The 19,176-nt window shown below is 54.6% G+C and overlaps 1 protein-coding gene across 6 annotated transcripts in view; it reads left to right on the top strand.

Moving 5' to 3' along the window:
- Positions 1-19,176, top strand: part of FANCA (FA complementation group A) — a 3,206,914-nt gene that overhangs the window by 1,508,171 nt on the left and 1,679,567 nt on the right. For all 6 annotated transcript variants that reach the window (XM_069646037.1, XM_069646039.1, XM_069646038.1 and 3 more), the window contains 2 exons: positions 319-420; positions 817-953. In XM_069646037.1, the coding sequence (XP_069502138.1) occupies positions 319-420; positions 817-953 (239 nt within the window). The remainder of the gene's footprint in view (positions 1-318; positions 421-816; positions 954-19,176) is intronic.

Below are 19,176 nucleotides of genomic sequence, written 5' to 3'. Positions count from 1 at the left end.
GAAATGGTCACAGAGTGGTATCCAAGATCAGTCCTACATTTTTGTGGTGTTAATACTGGTGCCCAACATTATTTGTGTTACCTTATTTGCATTACTGTGAAGTGCTTTGGACAAAGGCGCTATGTAAAAATAACTCTAAATAATGTCTCTGCTTCTCTTGGTACACCATTCTTCAGAAAACAATGGTGTTCAGACATAAATATTTACTTTGACAACTAAAAGGATTTATTCATGATTTTGCAAACTGGGATTTGAAAAGTAAAAGGCTCTGAGGATTAAAAAGAAGTATGATTAAGATAAAACCCTTTATGTTTCTAGGTGAACCAATGGAGACTGATCTGTCAGAGGAGCCAGTGAAACATCTGGAAGCAGCGCTGAATGATCTGGGGCTGCTTATAACAGATTGTAGTAGATCTGCAGGTAATGAAGGTGGCAAGAAGCATTATAAAACTAGGACATGGTGTCTGCCATTCTAAGGGATAGAACAGGGAGGCACGTCATGGAAATCTGATAATGTTCCCTCTCTCTCTTTAAGTGTAGCTCTCAATGGTTCTCATCTTGCTTTCTTTTGTCTCGTAATTTTTTTCGGGCTGTTCAGAGTGTGTCCCAAAATGTCCTCTCTTCTTTTCGTAAGCAACACAAAGGTTGTCTGCATCTCTCTTTTCTCCAATGTGCATCTGTCGAGTATTACACAGTCCTCTGTCATATTGGCAGGATCAGTTCTGCCTTCATGTACAGTTATTTAGCATTTTTCAATTTATTCTGTCACCTCTGTACAGCTGCCTTAGGTGTCTCGTATTGTCTTTTTACCTGCAGCCATCCCAGCTCAGATAGCCCTAATATCAGAAAGACTTAGCGTGCTGGTCTGCAGCAGTGATATTAAAGTGGCAGCCTTGGATTTGCCAATCCAACTCACCTTCTCAGGCACAAAGATGGACCATCAAGATCACGTGGTAAGTGTGCCTCTACAGTGAGAAAACGTAACCTCTCGGTTGATCTGCCCAATGAGCTTTTTGGCACTCCAAATTTGGGTTCCTTGTTGAAACGTGACTGTGAAAGTTGAATTTTAGCAGTATCATAATGGATATACTCATATTTGGAAAAGTTGACTTTTTCTATATTTAATTGTAACCTGTTATGTTTGTCTTAATTTGGATATGCCTACCTGTAATACTCGCCCCCCTGCTCTATTCTCCTCAGCTTGTTCTTCCTTGCAAGTCACTTTTGGTCATCCCCAACACTAATCTTATCCTTAAATTGGTTGACCTTTGATTCAGACTAAAGTTTGTTTTGTTGATGCTTAGCAGTATGCCAAGAGCCATTCTCTCATTTTGAGGTTTATTTTTGAACCTCATACTGAACTTTTTAGGTTAACCAAGTTCTCCATAGACAGCACTGTGGAATGGAAAGGAAGTCCATTCTTACAACAAGGGCAATGATTATGCAAAGTCGGATGCTTTCTTATTCCTGAAATGTATGAAAACGCATTTAAATTATCAAGAGCAGGGATTCCAAGATCGCAGCTCGATAAGAAGGAGGTGTGTTAGCACACTCTGTCCCCCTCCAGCAGCCGTTCCTAAAAGCAGCACGACCGCTCCTGTAAGTGAGCCCCCACTTACTTGGGGAAGAGCACAGAACTGGGAATATCCGAGAGTGAAGCACACTGGGTGCACTCGCAGGGGGGGCAGACGATCACCTTGAAGCAAGCCTGGGGCAGAGGGAGTACTGCGATTCGGCAAAGCAGAACAACGTGGGAGAGCCTGCCCGGACACAGGGAGCCTAAGACCCATCAGGGGGCACCCAGACTGCGGCTTCCCGACTGTAGCTGGGGGCGACTGGGCTCCGGAGCCCCGCAGGCAAAGGACACGGAAACCCAGCTGCCTCCCCCATCCGGTGTGTAATGAAGACCCGCCATCTAGTGGCCTGCAGCAGCCATATGACCGGGACAGCCGCCGACAGAGCTGAAGGAGCACAGAGGGCCTGGCAATCAACACCCCAAAGAAGGTGAGAACGGTGGCAGGGCGGAGCGGGAAGTGGCGGAGAGCAGCGGGGAGGCAGGTTGCCACTTAGGGGGAAGCTGTGCACACCACACCCGGTGTCGCTACCGGGACTGCAGATATCAGAGCCATCCAGGAGGCATCTAGTCCAAGCAAGTGCGCGGCCGGCGGAACGCACGCACATGGAGAGACACGACCCAGAGGGAGAGACAAAACCCGGAGCCCCCCATGCCCCACCTCCACAATAAAGCACATTGAATACACCAGCAGATGGGACCCGCATTGTTGGGAGGTTTCCAGAGCCCCCTCCGGCAGTCCCCGCAAGCCCCGAAGCGTAAGACAAGGACACGGAGACATCCGTATTGCTCGGACTTCCCGGTCGCACTGCCGCGGCCTGGAACGGCCCCTTTATTTATACTGCACGCGGCGGCGTGCAACGTCACGCCGCTGCGTGCGCCTCCTTAAAGGGGCAACGCCACACTCCTCCTTTTTCATGAGGACAAACAAAACAACTTGGTTACTCTACTAAACTATCCACACAATATGGGAATCAATAAACTTTCAAAATATCCCCAACACCCCTTTATTTACAACCGCCCTGGGTCCCCGCAAATAACACTATTACCCACGGGCCACACATGTCCCAAAACGTAATCGCTGAGGTAAGCGGCTTTCCCTCGCCCAGCCCTCTGGGGGTACCTCCCGCTTACCTCCGGCACGGGCAGTCCATCCGATGGCAATCCCTGGACGAGGGACGTGGGTGTTGATGATGGACCTGCTCCGTCCTCAGGTATCGCTGTTGGGTCCGGTTCACGGGGAGGCTCAGTCCTGGGGTCCCCTAGCTTCTTAAAGAAGCTCACATTCTGGGTAACAGCCGACCTCCCGTCCGAGGCTGTTACCATGGACCCCTTTACGGCCACCACATCGAGCGGCTCGGGTTCGTAAGGGAGATAGAGCTTCCTGTGGGGATGCCTGTTCCTGATGTGTACCTCATCCCCCGGTTCCAGTCGCTGCGGACCCAGCCCTTGCCGCAAATTCTCTTGTTGAATTTGCAGCCGCCGGTCCATCTCCACCTGCTGGTCACCGATCACCCCCGGCTCCTTCTCCCCCACCTCGGGCAGCAGTCCCTGGGGGCACCGCTTGAACAGGGCTTCAGCAGGCCCCACACCAGTGGACGCATGGCAGGTGGTGCGATACACCTGCAGGAATTGGTACAGGGCTCTCTGCAAACATTGGCCCTGGCCCTGGGCTATTCGGAAGGTCTTGTTCAATGTCTTCATCAGCCGCTCTGCTTCTCCATTGGCCCTTGGCCCTTGTGGGGTAGTCTTACTATGCTGTACCCCGTCCCCTTCCATCAGCTCCGGAAATCGCTCACTTTGGAACGGTGCCCTGTTATCAGAGCACAATGTGAGGGGGAATCCGTGGGCCGCAAACACCTTCTCGATGGCGACCACAACATGCTCAAACGCCACCGACTCCACGAACACCACCTCCGGGTACCGAGAGTATTCATCCATGACCACCAGGAAGTGGGTACCGAGGGTGGTGGATCCAAAGTCTGCATGCACCACTTCCCAGGGCCGCGTACCCTGCGGCATCGCCTCTATAGCCGGCTCTCTTTGTAGAGGGGAGGCCGCCTGACACCACACACATGCCGCCACAAAGTCATCAACCCTGCGCTCCAGTTCGGGGAACCAAACCTTGAGCCGCAGCCTGGCCTTGGTTTTCTCTGCGCCTTGGTGTCCATGGTGGACCAAGGAGATTACCTCCTCGACCTTCGACTGGGGCACCACAATTCGTTCACCCCTCAGCAGGAGGCCAGAAGCCGAAAACGACAACTCCTCCCTCACCCGCCAGAGCTGCTCCAGTCAGATCTTGGCCTCTTGGGTGCGCCCAGCCAGGGACTCCAGCACCATCTTCCATGAGCCCTGCTGCATGGCCTGTTTCAGGATCCGGAAACACTCGTCCTGCACTGCTGCCGCCTCCAGATCTTCAAGGGGCATGGCATTTGGAGTTGCCGCTTCCACCATCATGCGAACATGGTCGTCTGCCTCCTCAGCACAAGTGTCCGGGTCTTCTCCTCCGCGCACGCCTGGATGCCTGGACAGGTAGTCTGCCGCGTTGCTCACCCCTGGCCGATACACCAGGGTGACCCCATATTCTAGGAGTGCCAGCATCCACCTCTCTATCCTTGCTGGTGGCTTGGATGAGGACCCTGCCAGGATAGGAAGCAGAGGCTTGTGGTCCATCACGACCGTCACCGGGCGGCCCAGGACATAAAGCCTGAAATGCCTGCAGCCCCACAGCACTGCCAGCGCCTCTCGTTCGATTTGAGAGTAGCGCTGTTCCGTGTCAGACAGCGCCTTGCTGGCATAGGCCACCGGACGGACACCACCGTCTCTGTCCACTTGTGTTATTACAGCCCCCAGGCCAAACGGGCTAGCGTTCACAACAATTTCCGACCGCAAGGCTGGATCGAAAAAAAAAAACATGGTGTCATCAGCCATCAGTGCACTCTTGATGTCATCAAAAGCCGCTTGCTCAAGGGGGCCCCAATGCCAGCTCGTGTCCTTCTTTGTAAGGGCTCTCAGGGGTTCCGACCTCGAGGCAATATTTTGGATAAAACATCACCAGGCCAAGAAAGCTCCTCACATCAGACACCGATTCCAGTGGTTGTGCTTTCTTGATGTCCTGGACCTTCCTTGGATCTGGCGACACGCCCCCCTACTTAAAAACAAATCCAAAGAACTCAATGGAAGGGCACAGAAATTCACACTTCTCCCTGTGGAGGGTGAAGCCAAGTGACTGTAGTCTTTCAAATGTCCTTGCCAGCCTGCGCAGGCGGTCGACCTCAGTCCTGGCAAACACTAGGATATCATTGCTAATGTTTAAGATGCCCTCCAGATCAGCGAGGGCGCCCCGGATGATATTCTGAAATACCTCTGCCGCAGATGACACACCAAAACGGAGTCTTTTGTAGCGTAGAGCCCCCGGTGGGTGGTAAATGTCATAATGTACCTTGACTCAGGGTGTAGGACTACCTGATGGTAGCCGGCCCGGAGATCCAATTTTGAGAAAAACCAGGCACCCTGCACCTCTGCAATGATGTCGTCGATCGTTGGAATGAGGTGTCTCTCTCTTTTCATGGCTTTGTTGGGTAGCCTCATGTCGACACAAATGCGGACGGAATCAGGTTGCTTCGGCTTTCTTGCTACCACAATCGGGAAGACCCACGGAGTTGGACCCTCCACCTTCTCGATTATGTCCAAATTCACGAGGTTGTCCAGCTCTTTATCCACCTGTTCCCGAAGATGAAAAGGCACCCTCCGGTGTTTGAGGCCAATGGGTTGCACAGACTCATCTATATGGAGCCTCACAGGGTCGCCAGCCATCTGTCCTATTGCGTTGAATAGAGCAGCCTACTCCAGGAGGTCGTTGATGTCCTCCAGGTACGCCAAATACGCAAAGCTGACGATGCCAAAGGCCTCCGCTGCAGCACAGCTTAGAAGAGTGTTTGTGCTCACCAGCGTTACATAGAAGCATGCGGTGATCTGTGAGCCATCATGCTCCACTTTGTCTACAAAAGCACGGTCCAGCGGGAGAGGTTCCGACCCTCTGAAAGCAAAGATGCGGGCCCTTGGGCTGACCAGTTTGGGAGGCGTGGCCATTGCGTCATAATGTCCACGGGCCATCACATTGACTGATGCGCACCCGTGTCCGGTGACTTGTTGACCTTCACCATGCACCTTGGCTGTTGCCTGGCCTTGGATTGGAGGGCTCCCACACTCGATACAAAGAAGATATTCTCCTCCTCTTCTTCCCCCGGGGACTCTCTTTGCTTTGGCCCACCTGGGCTACATTCGGTGGGCGACTCTGGCGAAGAAACCCAGACCAAACCGGACCTCTGGGCACCATCACAGGCAGGGCTGCCTCGCACACCCGGGAGAAGTGATCCGCCAGGCCACACCTACATCATGTTTTGCCAGCCGCAGGACACTCAGCAGGGTGGGGTAGGTCATACCCACACTTCGGGCACGACTCGCTAGCTCTTCCACCTCTGTCACGTAAGCCAGATCCAGCTCTTCTGGTGCCTCTTCCACCTCGCCACATGGCACACACCTCCTCAGTCTTAACTGGACGTGTGCCAGCTTCCATTCTGGACGCCCGGGCCTCGGACACTTCGTGACAGCGTCCAAGCTCAAGGATGCGGGCCAGCATGGTGCCTGGCTCCCTCAGCACCTGCCGTCTTAACTTGCCCGAGGAACACGCTTGTATGAGCATCGTGCGAATCATATCATCCATATCACCCCAGGCACATGCCAGCGACAAGCGCCTAAGGCGGCTGTAAAAAGTGTCCAAAGTCTCATCCTCCTTCTGCTTTGCAGGCAACATCACAAATCTTTCATAGTCTGCATTGGCAAGGGGCAGAAAATGAGCCTGAAGGGCAGTCTTCGCAGCCGCATAGGAACCATCACCCGGTGGCAATGACTCAAAGATCTCCTGGACGGCAGGTCCTGCCGAGTACAGCATGGTGGCCAACTTGCTGTCATCATCTCCATAGTGGCCCTGAAATACATGTCGAGGCGGTCCACCCACTTCTTCCATCTTGGCCCCAAACTGGATGACGGACCCGAGACATCGAACACGGGAATGGGCTGCAAAGCCGCTGGGGCCCGTGCTGAGCCATGATGGGAGGTGGCGGATGAACAACTGGTTGCACCACTGGTGGAGCCTGAGCCAGATGAACCTGAAGCGCTGCTGGGATTTGAGGCTGCGCTTGAAGTTGGGGCTGGGCTGGCGGTTGCTTCTGGTCCACAGGCTGCCCACCGTCCTCGTCTTCATATCCGTTCATGGGTTAAAGCGCACAAGCACCCCCAAGATCTTGGGGGCCGCAATTCACTCCCACCACCACGACACAGTCTTGGCACCCAGACTAGCAATGCAAAGGTCCAACCTGGCAGTGATGATCAGCGATGGTAGAGACGTCTCCTCCACAGAAAAAACTCCTTGCACAGACACAGTCAGCCAGACATGATGTTGAAGAGGATGATGAGATGTAGAAGTCCACAGCTGCAGCAGCCTGGAATGATGATGAAGAAAAGAATCCTCAGCTGCCCAGCTGATGTGGGTCTATCCAGGTGCTCCAAAAATTGAGCTAAGGAGATAATGGGCTAAGCAGGCCCAGCCATGTTAGCCCTTCACCTCGCTTACACTCGACGTAGGAAGCTCAGAAATCAAGTAAAAACCAAAATTCTGGCATATAATTGCAGGTATGACTGCCTGCTAGCAGTGAGTCCAAAAATTAGACCTGAATGCCTCTCACCGTTCGCCCTAGAGCTCGGCGAGTATCCATGGGCGAAACTCTAAAATGGCCGCCAGCCACGTGGTCTATGCACGGCCTATGGCATGAAATGAAATACAATCAAGATTCCGGTCCAGGGAAAAAAATAATTGAACTTTCAATCACCGCCAGGCCCAGGCATTATCCCCACCTCGTTGCCACTGTTGGGAGGTTTCCAGAGCCCCCTCTGTCAGTCCCCGTAAGCCCCCAAGCGTAAGACAAGGACACGGAGACATCTGTATTGCTCGGGCTTCCCGGTCGCACTGCCGCGGCCTGGAACGGCCCCTTTATTTATACGGCACGCGGCGGCGTGCAACGTCATGCCGCCGCGTATGCCTCCTTAAAGGGGCAACGCCACACGCATACCCCCGGGCTGGCGGCCCTGAAAGAGCAGAGAAGATTTGGTTGGACCTTAAGGGACAAGACACAGGCACCTAAGGGCAGCCCCCAAAGAGGCACAAAAGGGAACCCTTCTCGCAGCAGAAGCTGACCACCACTCAGGAGAGGCACAGACCCTCGGGCCCCGAAACATTGGCACACAGGTTGTGAGCCCTTGCCACAGTAATCTGGCAGGTCCAGCAGCCAGAGTTTGGGCACGCAATGAGCTCATTCAGGCCAAGTCTGCACAGAAGATAGAAAAAGGGCCCAGCCCATCACATACTCACCACCCCCGGGGTCTGGACACACGCTCTGCATCTCACCAGAAGTTACAACCCAAATCGACTCACCAGGAAGTAGCGGGGTCCCTGGAGGCAGCACAGCAAAGGGGAAATGCCCGGACATGGACCCTTGTGCTGTATGGACACCAAACACAGCCTAGGCGACCGTGGGTGAGATGTAGTCAGCCTTGAGGGCAAGCATCCATAGAAACACCTTAGAATATCCACAATGTCAGGAAGCAGAGGAAAGTTAGCGGGACCCAAGAAACCCCCTCCCAATACCCCCCGGGAGGGCTCTATACAGCGCTGCTGGTCCAGAGAAGCTGAAGAAGGGGATCTACCCCCAACAACACAGGACCAAACACATCCGCGGACGGAAGGCCTGAGCTCAGTGTCCCAGTCGAGGGCGGCTACTAAGGTGGACATGGAGTCCTGTTTCCTGGAGTTTTCAAATAAAAGGACCCACACGTTCCAAGCCCAATTCACAACCTTCATGAGGGAAATGAAGCAGTCCATCACCGAACTGAGGAGGGACATCACGGATTTGGGGGATCGTACAGACACTACAGAAATGGCCCTTCAGGAGGTGGTGGAGGACACCTGGAATATGGACATAGCCCTAGAAGAGCTAGCAAGAGTCGCCCACAACATTGAGCTGCAATACGAGGACCTGGAGAATAGCTCCTGAAGATCAAACATCCGAATAAGGAACCTGCCGGAAACGGTATTGTACCCAGAACTGAACAGCACGATCACCCGAATCTTTGTAAATCTCCTGGATGAAGACCACGCGGGCAATATTCCGAATCGGCTCTAAGAGACAAGAGCTAGGCACAAGAGCGCAGGATGTGGTCGCAGCACTGGCCAGATACCCGCAGAAGAAAGCGATCCTCAGTGCAGCACGATTGGCGGAACCAATTTGCTATAATGGGGCGGAAGGCCACCTCTACCAGGATCTGGCCCACGCAACTATCCTCAAGAGAAAAGAAATGGGACCCATCCTCGGGTTTCTGAAAGACAAGCATATTAGATACCGATGGACATTACCTTTTGGACTGTTGTTCCACTGGGAGAGTAAACAGCATAGGGTCACTACACTGCAGGAGGTACTGCAATTGCTTAACCTAGAGGATGAGAGGACACAGCAGAAAAGAGACAACTGTCAAGGCACTCCCGCCGCTCAAGACCATGGGAATGGTCGCAAGTGCCAGCGGGCTGCAAACCCCCCCCCCCCTTCTCTTCTTCCCCCTCCTGCAGGGTCCACAACTCTCAAACCCCCAGGAGGATGACATGGGGGCTAAAACTGCCCACAAGTAAACTGAGACCTGACACAGACTTAAGGAAAATGGAAGTGCTTACCAATACCTCAAACAGGGAATGAGGGAGGGGGGCACATGAGCCGCTCTCTTGGAACACATATGGGGGTTTTAGGATACCCCATAGGAAGGCCCTGGGAAACTGGGTGGGTCTTGCCCCCGCTCACAGCGAGAAGGGGCCGCACAGGTGGATGGACCTGCCATAGGGTAAGGGGGAGGGTGGGGAGCGATGGGGGAGGGGAGGGAATGGGGCTGTTGGACACAGTTGGGGGGAGGAAGGTACAGGGCTGAAGTTGGGAAAGAGCCTGAGGGACAACCGATCCAGGAGAACCGTAAGGCAAGAACACGGATACACCTTCACAGATGCTTAAACTTCTCTTGCTGAATATACAGGGTTTAAATACCCTGGTAAAATGGAGAAAATCAGAAAGGCACCAGTCATCATAGCACTGCAAGAAACTTATATCAAGAACGCAGACTCCCACTGACTAAAGCTGAGATGATTCCATACAATCATACAAGCAAACGCAGCGAGCAAGGTCGGGGGTGTATTAATCGGATTCAACGCAGGGCTATCGGCCCAAATCATCTCCTCTAAAGCAGACGGGGCAGGCAGATATGTATTTGTTACAATGGAAATACATACTACTACCATCACACTTGCCACAGTATACGCCCCAAACTCTGGGCAGGACGGGTTTCTCAGAATGGTACTTGCAGAGCTAGAGGGCTTTGCACAAGGAGAGGTTATGCTAACGGGGGATTTTAACCTTGCGTTGGACCCCCAAAGGGACAGAAGCATTATTACACAATGCCTGCAAGCCCCGCCAACACTTGCTCTTCAGAGGAAGATAGAACATTTCACACTCGTAGACCTATGGGTATTGCTGAAGGGAACAGACCCGGGATTCACCTTCTACTCCCAAGTTCACCAATCCTTTTCCCGCATCGATTATATCTGGGGATATTCAACTCTGCTAGGCAAAACCCAATCCATAGATACACTCCCTATCACCCTTTCAGATCACGCACCAATACTAGTGACAATGAACACACTACGCCCCGGGCAGGGTCTGTGGCGATGGTCGTACCCGAAAGAGGCCTCGTCTGACGTGGCTTTACAAGCGGACATAGAAACAGAAATTAGGGAATACTTCAAACAAAATGGGGGCTCGGGGGTGGCGGAGCCAACAATCTGGGATGCCTTTAAGGCTACTCTAAGAGGGGAACTCGTAGCCATCCGTGCTCGCTGGCGAAACCAAAAGCGCGCCCTTGAGACCCAACTAGAAAAAGACCTAGAGGAAATAATGGGGAAAATGATGCGTAACCCCACGGGAGCGCTGCGAAAAGAGCACCAACATATCAGCGGAAACTGAATACACTCCAAACTAAAAATGCAGAATGGAGACTACTAGCACTCAAACATAAATATGATATCCACGCCAATAAGGTGGATTGACTGATGGCAAGGCAGCTCAAGAAGAAGACAGCCGCCCAAACGATCAAGGGGATCACCACCCTCCAAGGGGAGAAAGTGCACTCTACGCCTGATATCACAGCCCATTTTGCTGACTTCTACGAGAGCCTCTACTGCTCAGATAACCCCGATGAGGAAGCCCAACAGGACTTTCTTAGTTTAGTCACTCTCCCCAAAATACTCAGAGCAGAAAGCAATGCTATGGAGGCAGATATCACCCAAGAAGAGGTACTCCAAGCAATAAAATGCCTCCCATCGGGTAAAGCCACTGGACCGGACGGGTATACCCCGGGGTTCTATAAAGCCTACCAGCACATCTTGGCCCCCAAACTAGCTGCGCTATACAACACTTTTGCCTCGTCGGGAGTATAACCCCTACGATGGAGGAGGCAAAAATCCTTCTCCCCCTACCCCCAAGCCAGACAAAAATCCCATGCAGTGTGGCTCATATAGACCTATCACACTAATAAACATTGATGCCAAAATCTACACCAGAATACTGACCAGCAGGCGAGAGGGCCTGCTGCCACAATTAATACATCCCGATGAATCAAGGTTTATAAATCGGAGACAAACCCACGACAATATCAGGAGGGTCTGCCACATCCTGGAAAAAACGCAGAAGTAAGGAACTCCGCCGGTCCTCCTCTCTCTAGACGCTGAAAAAGCATTTGACATGGTGCAGTGGTCCTTCCTGTTAAATACTATGGGTAAAATAAGCATGGGGCCAAAATTCTTGGCCATGGTCAGAGCAAATTACAGCAACCCGTCGGCTCAAATTCTAGTAAAGGGGGAATTATTGACCTAGATCAAATTACCCAGAGGCACCAAACAGGGTTGCCCCTTGTCGCCCCTTCACTTTGCCATTTATCTAGAACCATTTCTGGCCACTGCCCTCCCAAATGGTATGCCCCTAATGTCCCTATTCATGCGGATAGAGTACAAAGTAACAACATAAGGCGATGACACCCTCCTAACCCTCGGGAAGCCAGAGACATCCCTTCCAGCAGTAATCAAAGAAATTCAGAGATTTGGGAAAGTGGCAGGGCTGAAAGTGAATCTGGCCAAATCGGAGAACCTAAACCTGACACTGAGGGCAGATAATTTAACTCGAGCACAACAATCATCCCAATTCAGATGTGTGCACACAAGCGTCAAAGTACTGGGAATACACCTGACTCCATCTCTCTGGGGCCTCTACGGGTCTAACTACCCCCCGCAGATCGAGCAGCTCAGGAAACAACTTGCTACCTGGGGTGCCTCTCTCAACCTTCTGGCTAGGCAGAATCAGTGCCATTAAAATGACGGTCCTCCCCAGACTACTATATCTCTTCCAAGCCCTACCAATCGCAGTGCCGGAATCGTTCCTCCGAGCAATATAGAAACTCATTAGCACATACGTATGGAAACAGAGGCCCCCCAGGGTAGCGATGAAACTCCTTCAGACACTGACTAAAAGAGGAGGTCTGGGCTTGCCAGACCTCTGCATATATTACAGGGCCGTTCAAATTAGAATCATTAAAGATTGGCTCTCCACAGACTCTGGGAAGATATGGCATCAGATGGACCAGGCAGTAGTAGGCGCCCCATTGGGGGGGGAAGTCCTCTGGCTACATAAAGATAATTGCCCGCCCAACATGCATGAATCAAACATTTCTACCTTAATGGAGCAACAATGGCACTGGCTGGCTCGAATTAAATGACTCACCATCTTCCCCTCCCCATGTACCCTGATCTTTGGTAATCCCCAATTGACCTCAGGGATTCCTGCTGGTGCATTCAAGACAATGCAAGATGGAACTGGGTCTAGCGTAAACCGATAGAATGCAACTACGCCATAGGTTAATGGGCCCCAAGATGAGGGCAGCGGCCACCAGGTTCCTTACACCTTTCGAAAAATTCCTCACAACCGACCCCAGGGATAAACGACTATTCTCCAGCATGGGGTCTGGCATGGATTCACATGCTCATGAATATTCCCCGTCGTCAGGCTGGGAATCCTCGGTAAAGAAAAAACCAGTATCAGTTTCGTTTCTGATCTGTCTTTCGTAGTAATAACCAATCACTGGTCTCTGCGTCATACTGACCACAGCCAATGACTGCCCTCTACCTAAGCACCGCCTCTGGCAGCCATCTTCAGATTTTTACCGCACGTTCATGTGTTGGGATCCTCGTGCTATTGCTCTCGAGCGTTAGTGCTATTTTTTCGCGCTTTTTTACAAAAAACTTCGATTCCTTCGGTTAAAAGAGCCTCAAGCTCCACCGATCCTACATCCGATCAGCGGGGACCCGTGTCGGATTCATCTGTGCCCCTCAAGGGTGAAGATTTCGTCGAGCTATACTTCGGAGGACTCCAGAAGCTTCTCAGGCCCTGTCTCGGAGATGGCCCAGGAGAAGGGAAGCTCGACGCCCGGAAAGCTGTTCAGGGTCTGCCCTGGATGCCAGCTGCAGAACGTCTTCAAGGAGGACGAACACTCTTTCTGCCTTTACTGCCTTCATGAGGACAAGACGCACGTGGAGAAGGACTGTGCGTTTTGCGGCAACATGTCGGAACGGACCATGAAGGACCGCCATCAACGTCTCGCCAACTGGCTGGAGGGTAAGAGCCCGTCTGGCGAGAAGAAGAAGAAATCCGAGCGGTCTTCTAAGACCTTTGAGGGCGCCCCGGCGACGGGGGCCCAACATAAGGCCAAGCACCGCGAGTCCGCTGGCACCGGGAGCGCCGAACGGTCGGGCTCTGCGGGCGCCAGGCAGGGCGCACCCTCCCCGGCACCATCAACCACGAGCCAACGCTCTGGGTCGGGTAAGAGGAAGGCCGAGCACCCGGCGAAGCTCCTGGAGAGGCCCCGGTCGAGCTCTAAGGCAGAGGAGGAGCGTGGCAGTGCCCCCTCCCTCAAGGATAAGGCGGTGAGCGCACCTAAGGTGGTGAAGGCCTTGATCCATCCGGCCAAGCCCTCTATCGAAACGGTCGCGGCGGCCCTGGCTCAGCCTGTGGTGGCTGCACCAGTGGTGGCGACCTCAGGGCCCAGAATCTCCCTGCCTCCTCGGAGGGAGTCTTCCTTTGTGCCCATCGATAGGACCCCCGTGAAACCCTCCGTGGGGAAGAAGAAGGGGGGGCAGGGCGTCGTCGTAGAGTCGGCCTCAACCTCAGAAGAGGAACTGATCGAGGTCTTAAGCCACGGCCTAGGCGTGGAAGAAGGCCAGCCCGTCGGAATGGACCCCGACGCAGGTGACGACGACGACATCGTCGAGGAGACCGACGGGGCCCCTGCTCGCCCGTCGGATTCCCCTCTGCCAGCGCCGCAAGACAACTCGGCGGCCATTTTGTTGGCCATACAGTCCTTATGCTCCGAAATAAGGACGAGGCTACCGTTACCGACGGAGGAACCTCTCCCGTCGGGGGATCCAGAACCGGGACCTTCTGGTGTTCCCCCTACCAAGAAAAGAAGGATCCATCCACCACCTCCTTTTCAACCGTCGCGCCCCTTCCAGCCCTCCTCCCCGTCCACCCGAGGGGATGATACGGGGACTGACACGGCAGCGACGGGTACGGACGACGAGGCATACGACGAGGATTTTCCGTCGTCGCCTCCCACCAGGGCCTCTCCGCCCGACGAGATCGGATCTTTCCACTCCATGATCTTCAGGGCTTCCGAGCTTTTCCAACTCTGCCCTGAGGAGAAGAAAAAGGAAGGCTTCCTTTATCAGCGGCGCGAGGCCAAGAGGAAGACGGTCCTCGCAGTGCCTCTGTTGGACGACATTTGGGATGAGGGCCTTTCCCTCCTCAAGAACCCTTCCACGACGCCAGCTAGAAGAGACCGGTACGAGAAAAAGTACCGGGTCCCGGACACGGCCCCCCTATGCCTCCGGGCGCAGCCTACCCCGGACTCCGTCGTCTCCGCGGCAGCCAGGAAGAAAGCGGGGGGGGGTGCGGCCTCCACATCGACTTCCCCGCCGGACGGCGAGGGAAAGAAATTGGATACTATGGGGCGTAGAGTCATCTCGTCGGCAGCGACGACGATTAAAGCGGCCAACGCCTTGGCTATCGTGGCCCGCTACGACAGGGAGCTCTGGTACAAGATGGCTCCTCTGCTGGATTTTCTGCCGGACGACAAGAGGGCGGAGGCCCTTGAGATCCTGCAGGAAGGTGAGGTGGCCTCGGACCACGCCATCACCGTGGCGACGGACATCGCCGACACTGGATTCCGCCAGCTGGGCAACGGTGTTTGCCTTCGACGTCGTGGATGGCTCAAAGCTACGGACTTCCGGCAGGACGTCCAGACCAGAGTCCTGGACATGCCCTTCGACGGGAACAACCTGTTTGGGAAGACAGTGGACGATTCCCTTCAGGCCATCAAGGCGGATACTGAGACGGCCCGGGCCCTTGGAGTCCTGCAACGACGGACGCCCTTTCGGAGCGGCGGAGGCAAGGGCGCCTCCAAAGGTTCCGGCGGCGGTTTCGCTTCCTACCGTCAAGCGGCCCGCTCGTCGTCGCAAGAGGCCTACAGAGGACGAGGCAAGTCTAGCGGACCCCGCCGTCGTCGCCAAGGAGGTCAAGGCGGCAAGGCCGCGTCCAAGCAGGATTGAACCGGCCTTGGGGTCGGGCCCCCACCGAAGCACCCCGGTGGGAGGCCGGCTGGCGGGCTTCGTCAGCGTGTGGGAGTCCATCTCCACCGACCGTTGGGTGCTAGACGCCCTGGCCCGGGGCCACGCGCTCGAGTTTCAAAGAAGGTGCCCGCGCGTCCCCCCCGTGGCCAGGAAGGAACTTCACGTCCCTCAACTTCTCCTGGAGGTAAAGGCGATGCTCAGAAAGGGCGCCATCGAACTCGTCCCAAAGAGGCTTCGGGGCTCCGGAGTCTACTCGAGATACTTCCTCGTGAAGAAGAAGACGGGAGGATGGCGCCCCATCCTGGACCTGCGACGTCTGAACAAGTTCATCAAGGCGCAGAAGTTCCGGATGGTCACCCTCCAGCACGTCCTGGGTCAGCTGGAGGAAGGAGACTTCCTATCGTCGTTGGATTTGGAGGATGCCTACTTCCACATCCCCATCCTAAAGGGGCACCGCAAATTCCTCAGATTCGTGGTCCAAGGGCGTCATTACCAGTTCAAAGCCCTTCCCTTCGGACTACGGTCGGCACCCAGGGTATTCACCAAGTGCCTTGCACCGGTGGCGGCGCAGCTGCGCCGCGAGGGGATCCACGTCTACCCCTACCTGGACGACTGGCTCATCCGCGCCAAGACGAGGGAGCTCGCCGTGGTCCACACGGCAAGGACCGTCCAACTCCTCACGGACCTGGGATTCTCCGTGAACTACGCCAAATCCCACCTGGTGCCCGCGCAAGTCGCACTGTTTCTGGGAGCGAGGCTCGACACAGTGTCCCTTCTGGCCTCCCCGTCGGAGGAGAGGACCAGGACCATCTTGGGCAAGGTGCAACGGATGTTGGTGGCCGACGCGGCCAAAGTGAGGTCCATCAAGTCCCTCCTCGGGATGATGTCTTCCTGCATCTACCTCATTCCCATGTGCAGGCTCCGGATGCGCCCGTTGCAAGAATTCCTGGATGCGCGCTGGATCCAGACGACGGGCAGCTTCGAGGAAAGGATCAAGCTCGACGAGAGTTTCCGACGAGCGATACGGTGGTGGGGCACCCGCGCGCATCTGACGGCGGGCATGGACTTCCAGACCCCAGCCCACCAGGAGACTGTGACCACGGATGCCTCCCTGGAAGGGTGGGGAGCGCACACCGAAAATCTGCACGCAAGGGGACTCTGGCTCCCGACGGAGAAGTCCCTACATATCAACGTCCTGGAGCTCCGTGCAGTGTTTTGGGCCCTCAGGTCCTTCCTTCCGTCCCTCAAGGGCAGGGTGGTGAGGATCTTCACCGACAACACCACCACCATGTTTTACATCAGGAAACAGGGCGGAACCAGGTCCCCAGCGCTGTCCAAGGAGGCGCAGGACCTGTGGCATTGGGCCGTCGCCCAAGGGATTTTTCTGGTGCCGTTTCATCTGGCAGGGATAAAAAACACCATCGCCGACTCACTCAGCAGGGAGCTGCGCTCGTGCCACGAGTGGGAACTACGGCAGGATCTGGTGGATCGCCTCTTCCGACGGTGGGGCACACCCCAGATCGACCTGTTCGCGACGGCGACGAACACCAAGTGCCGGAGGTTCGCCAGCAGGTTTCCCCAGACGAGGAGCATGGGCGATGCTTTCTCGTTCCCCTGGGAGGGCCTGTTCCTCTACGCGTTCCCTCCCTTGCCTCTGCTAATCCGGCTCGTCAACCAGCTCAAGAGGTCACGGTGCAGGATGATCCTCGTCGCACCTGCGTGGCCGAGGCAGATATGGTTCCCGGACCTTCTGGACTTGTCAGCGTCCCCGCCGATCAAGCTGCCGGCGGACGCGGATCTACTCTCCAGGGAAGGAGGCGCCATCCTCCACCACGACCCGAAGTCGCTGAACTTGCAGGCCTGGCTCCTGCAGCACTAGAGTTTGGAGGATACGACATACCGGCCGATTGCAGAGAGGTTCTTGCAAAGGCCAGGGCGTCCTCGACTCTTAAATGCTACGGACACAAATGGAAGAGGTTCTCTGTCTGGTGCCACGCACAGAAGATTAACCCTCTACGGATTACGGCTCCCCAAGTACTGCCGTACCTGCTGACGCTGGCCAAAGCTGGTCTGGCACATGCGTCCATCAAGATTCATCTTGCTGCGATCTCCCGATACACCAGAACCACGGGCCGGACGTCCTTGTGGTCTCATCGTCTGGTGAAAGAGTTCATGAAGGGACTGTTCAGATCGTTCCCGCCGGTGAAGGCTCCGGCCCCGGCGTGGGAGCTCAACGTGGTGCTGACCAAGCTCATGGGACCTCCGTTCGAGCCTCTGCACTCGGCCCCGTTGAAGTTTCTATCGTGGAAAACAGCTTTTCTTGTGGCCATCACCTCCGCACGACGAGTGGGAGAGATCCAGGCCCTTTCCTGCAAGGCCCCGTACTTGACTTTCCACGACACGAGGGTAGTGCTCAGGACGCACCCCTCCTTCATGCCCAAGGTACCGTCGGACTTCCATCTCAACGAACCCTTGGTGTTACCTGTGTTCTTCCCGTCGCCTTCGTCGCCGGCTGAGAGGACTTTGCACTCGCTGGATGTAGCTAGAGCGCTGAAGTTCTACGTGGACCGCACGAAGGGTTTTCGGAAGACGTCACAACTCTTTGTGAACTTTGGACCTGTCAATCAGGGGAAGGCTCTCTCGAAGGCTTCCATCTCCAGATGGCTCTCCGGCTGTATCATGTGCTGTCACCGGTTGGCAAACCGACCGCTGCCTGGCCGTCCGAGAGCCCATTCCACCAGAGCGATCGCAGCTACCACGGCGTTCCTATCTGGTGTGCCCCTGCTGGACATATGCAGGGCTGCTACGTGGAGGTCGACGCACACCTTCACGAAATTCTACTGCGTCGACCGGGATTCCAGGGAGGAGTCCAGGGTCGGCCAAGCAGTGCTGCGCAACCTGTTCGCCTGAGGTGAGCCTGGTGAGGAGGTAAGATGCTTAATGTTGAGTTGATGTGATGCTTAATGTTGAGCCTTTGCCACCTCCCGTGGTTGTGCATGTGTGTACTGCTATGTATTCTTTATTCATGAGCATGTGAATCCATGCCAGACCCCATGCTGGAGAAGGAACAAGTTACTTACCTGTAACTGTTGTTCTCCAGCATGGGTCTGGCATGGATTCACATGCGAACCCTCCCGCCTACCCCTCTGCGGCTCTTCACTTGGTCATACTGCCACTTCACGTGCTTCCAAATCTGAAGATGGCTGCCAGAGGCGGTGCTTAGGTAGAGGGCAGTCATTGGCTGTGGTCAGTATGACGCAGAGACCAGTGATTGGTTATTACTACGAAAGACAGATCAGAAACGAAACTGATACTGGTTTTTTCTTTACCGAGGATTCCCAGCCTGACGACGGGGAATATTCATGAGCATGTGAATCCATGCCAGACCCATGCTGGAGAACAACAGTTACAGGTAAGTAACTTGTTCCATATCTAACATCTACAAAAAAGGCCTCGACGCGGAATAAACCCCAACCACCAAATATATGAGGGCATGGGAGGCGACATTTGTGGAACCCATAACAGTGGGGGACTGGGAGGCGCTCTGGCGTGACATCCCAAAACCTACCCAAGCAATACAGATTAGGGAATTCTGGTACAAGCTGATGACGCAGTGGCACTATACCCCTTCAAGGCTGAAACAGATATATCCCAAAACGGCGTGGATGTGTTGGCGGGACTGTGGCGAGGTGGGGGACTGACTCCACATCTGGAGGGGCTGCCGAAAACTGGAAGGCTACTGGAAACAAATAGATCAACACCTACACACGATATTTGG

The sequence above is a fragment of the Ambystoma mexicanum genome, chromosome 2p (assembly GCF_040938575.1).
Source record: "Ambystoma mexicanum isolate Mex_15411 chromosome 2p, UKY_AmexF1_1, whole genome shotgun sequence".
Classification (NCBI taxonomy): Eukaryota; Metazoa; Chordata; class Amphibia; order Caudata; family Ambystomatidae; genus Ambystoma; species Ambystoma mexicanum.
This window is presented reverse-complemented; position numbering and strand designations above follow the sequence as displayed.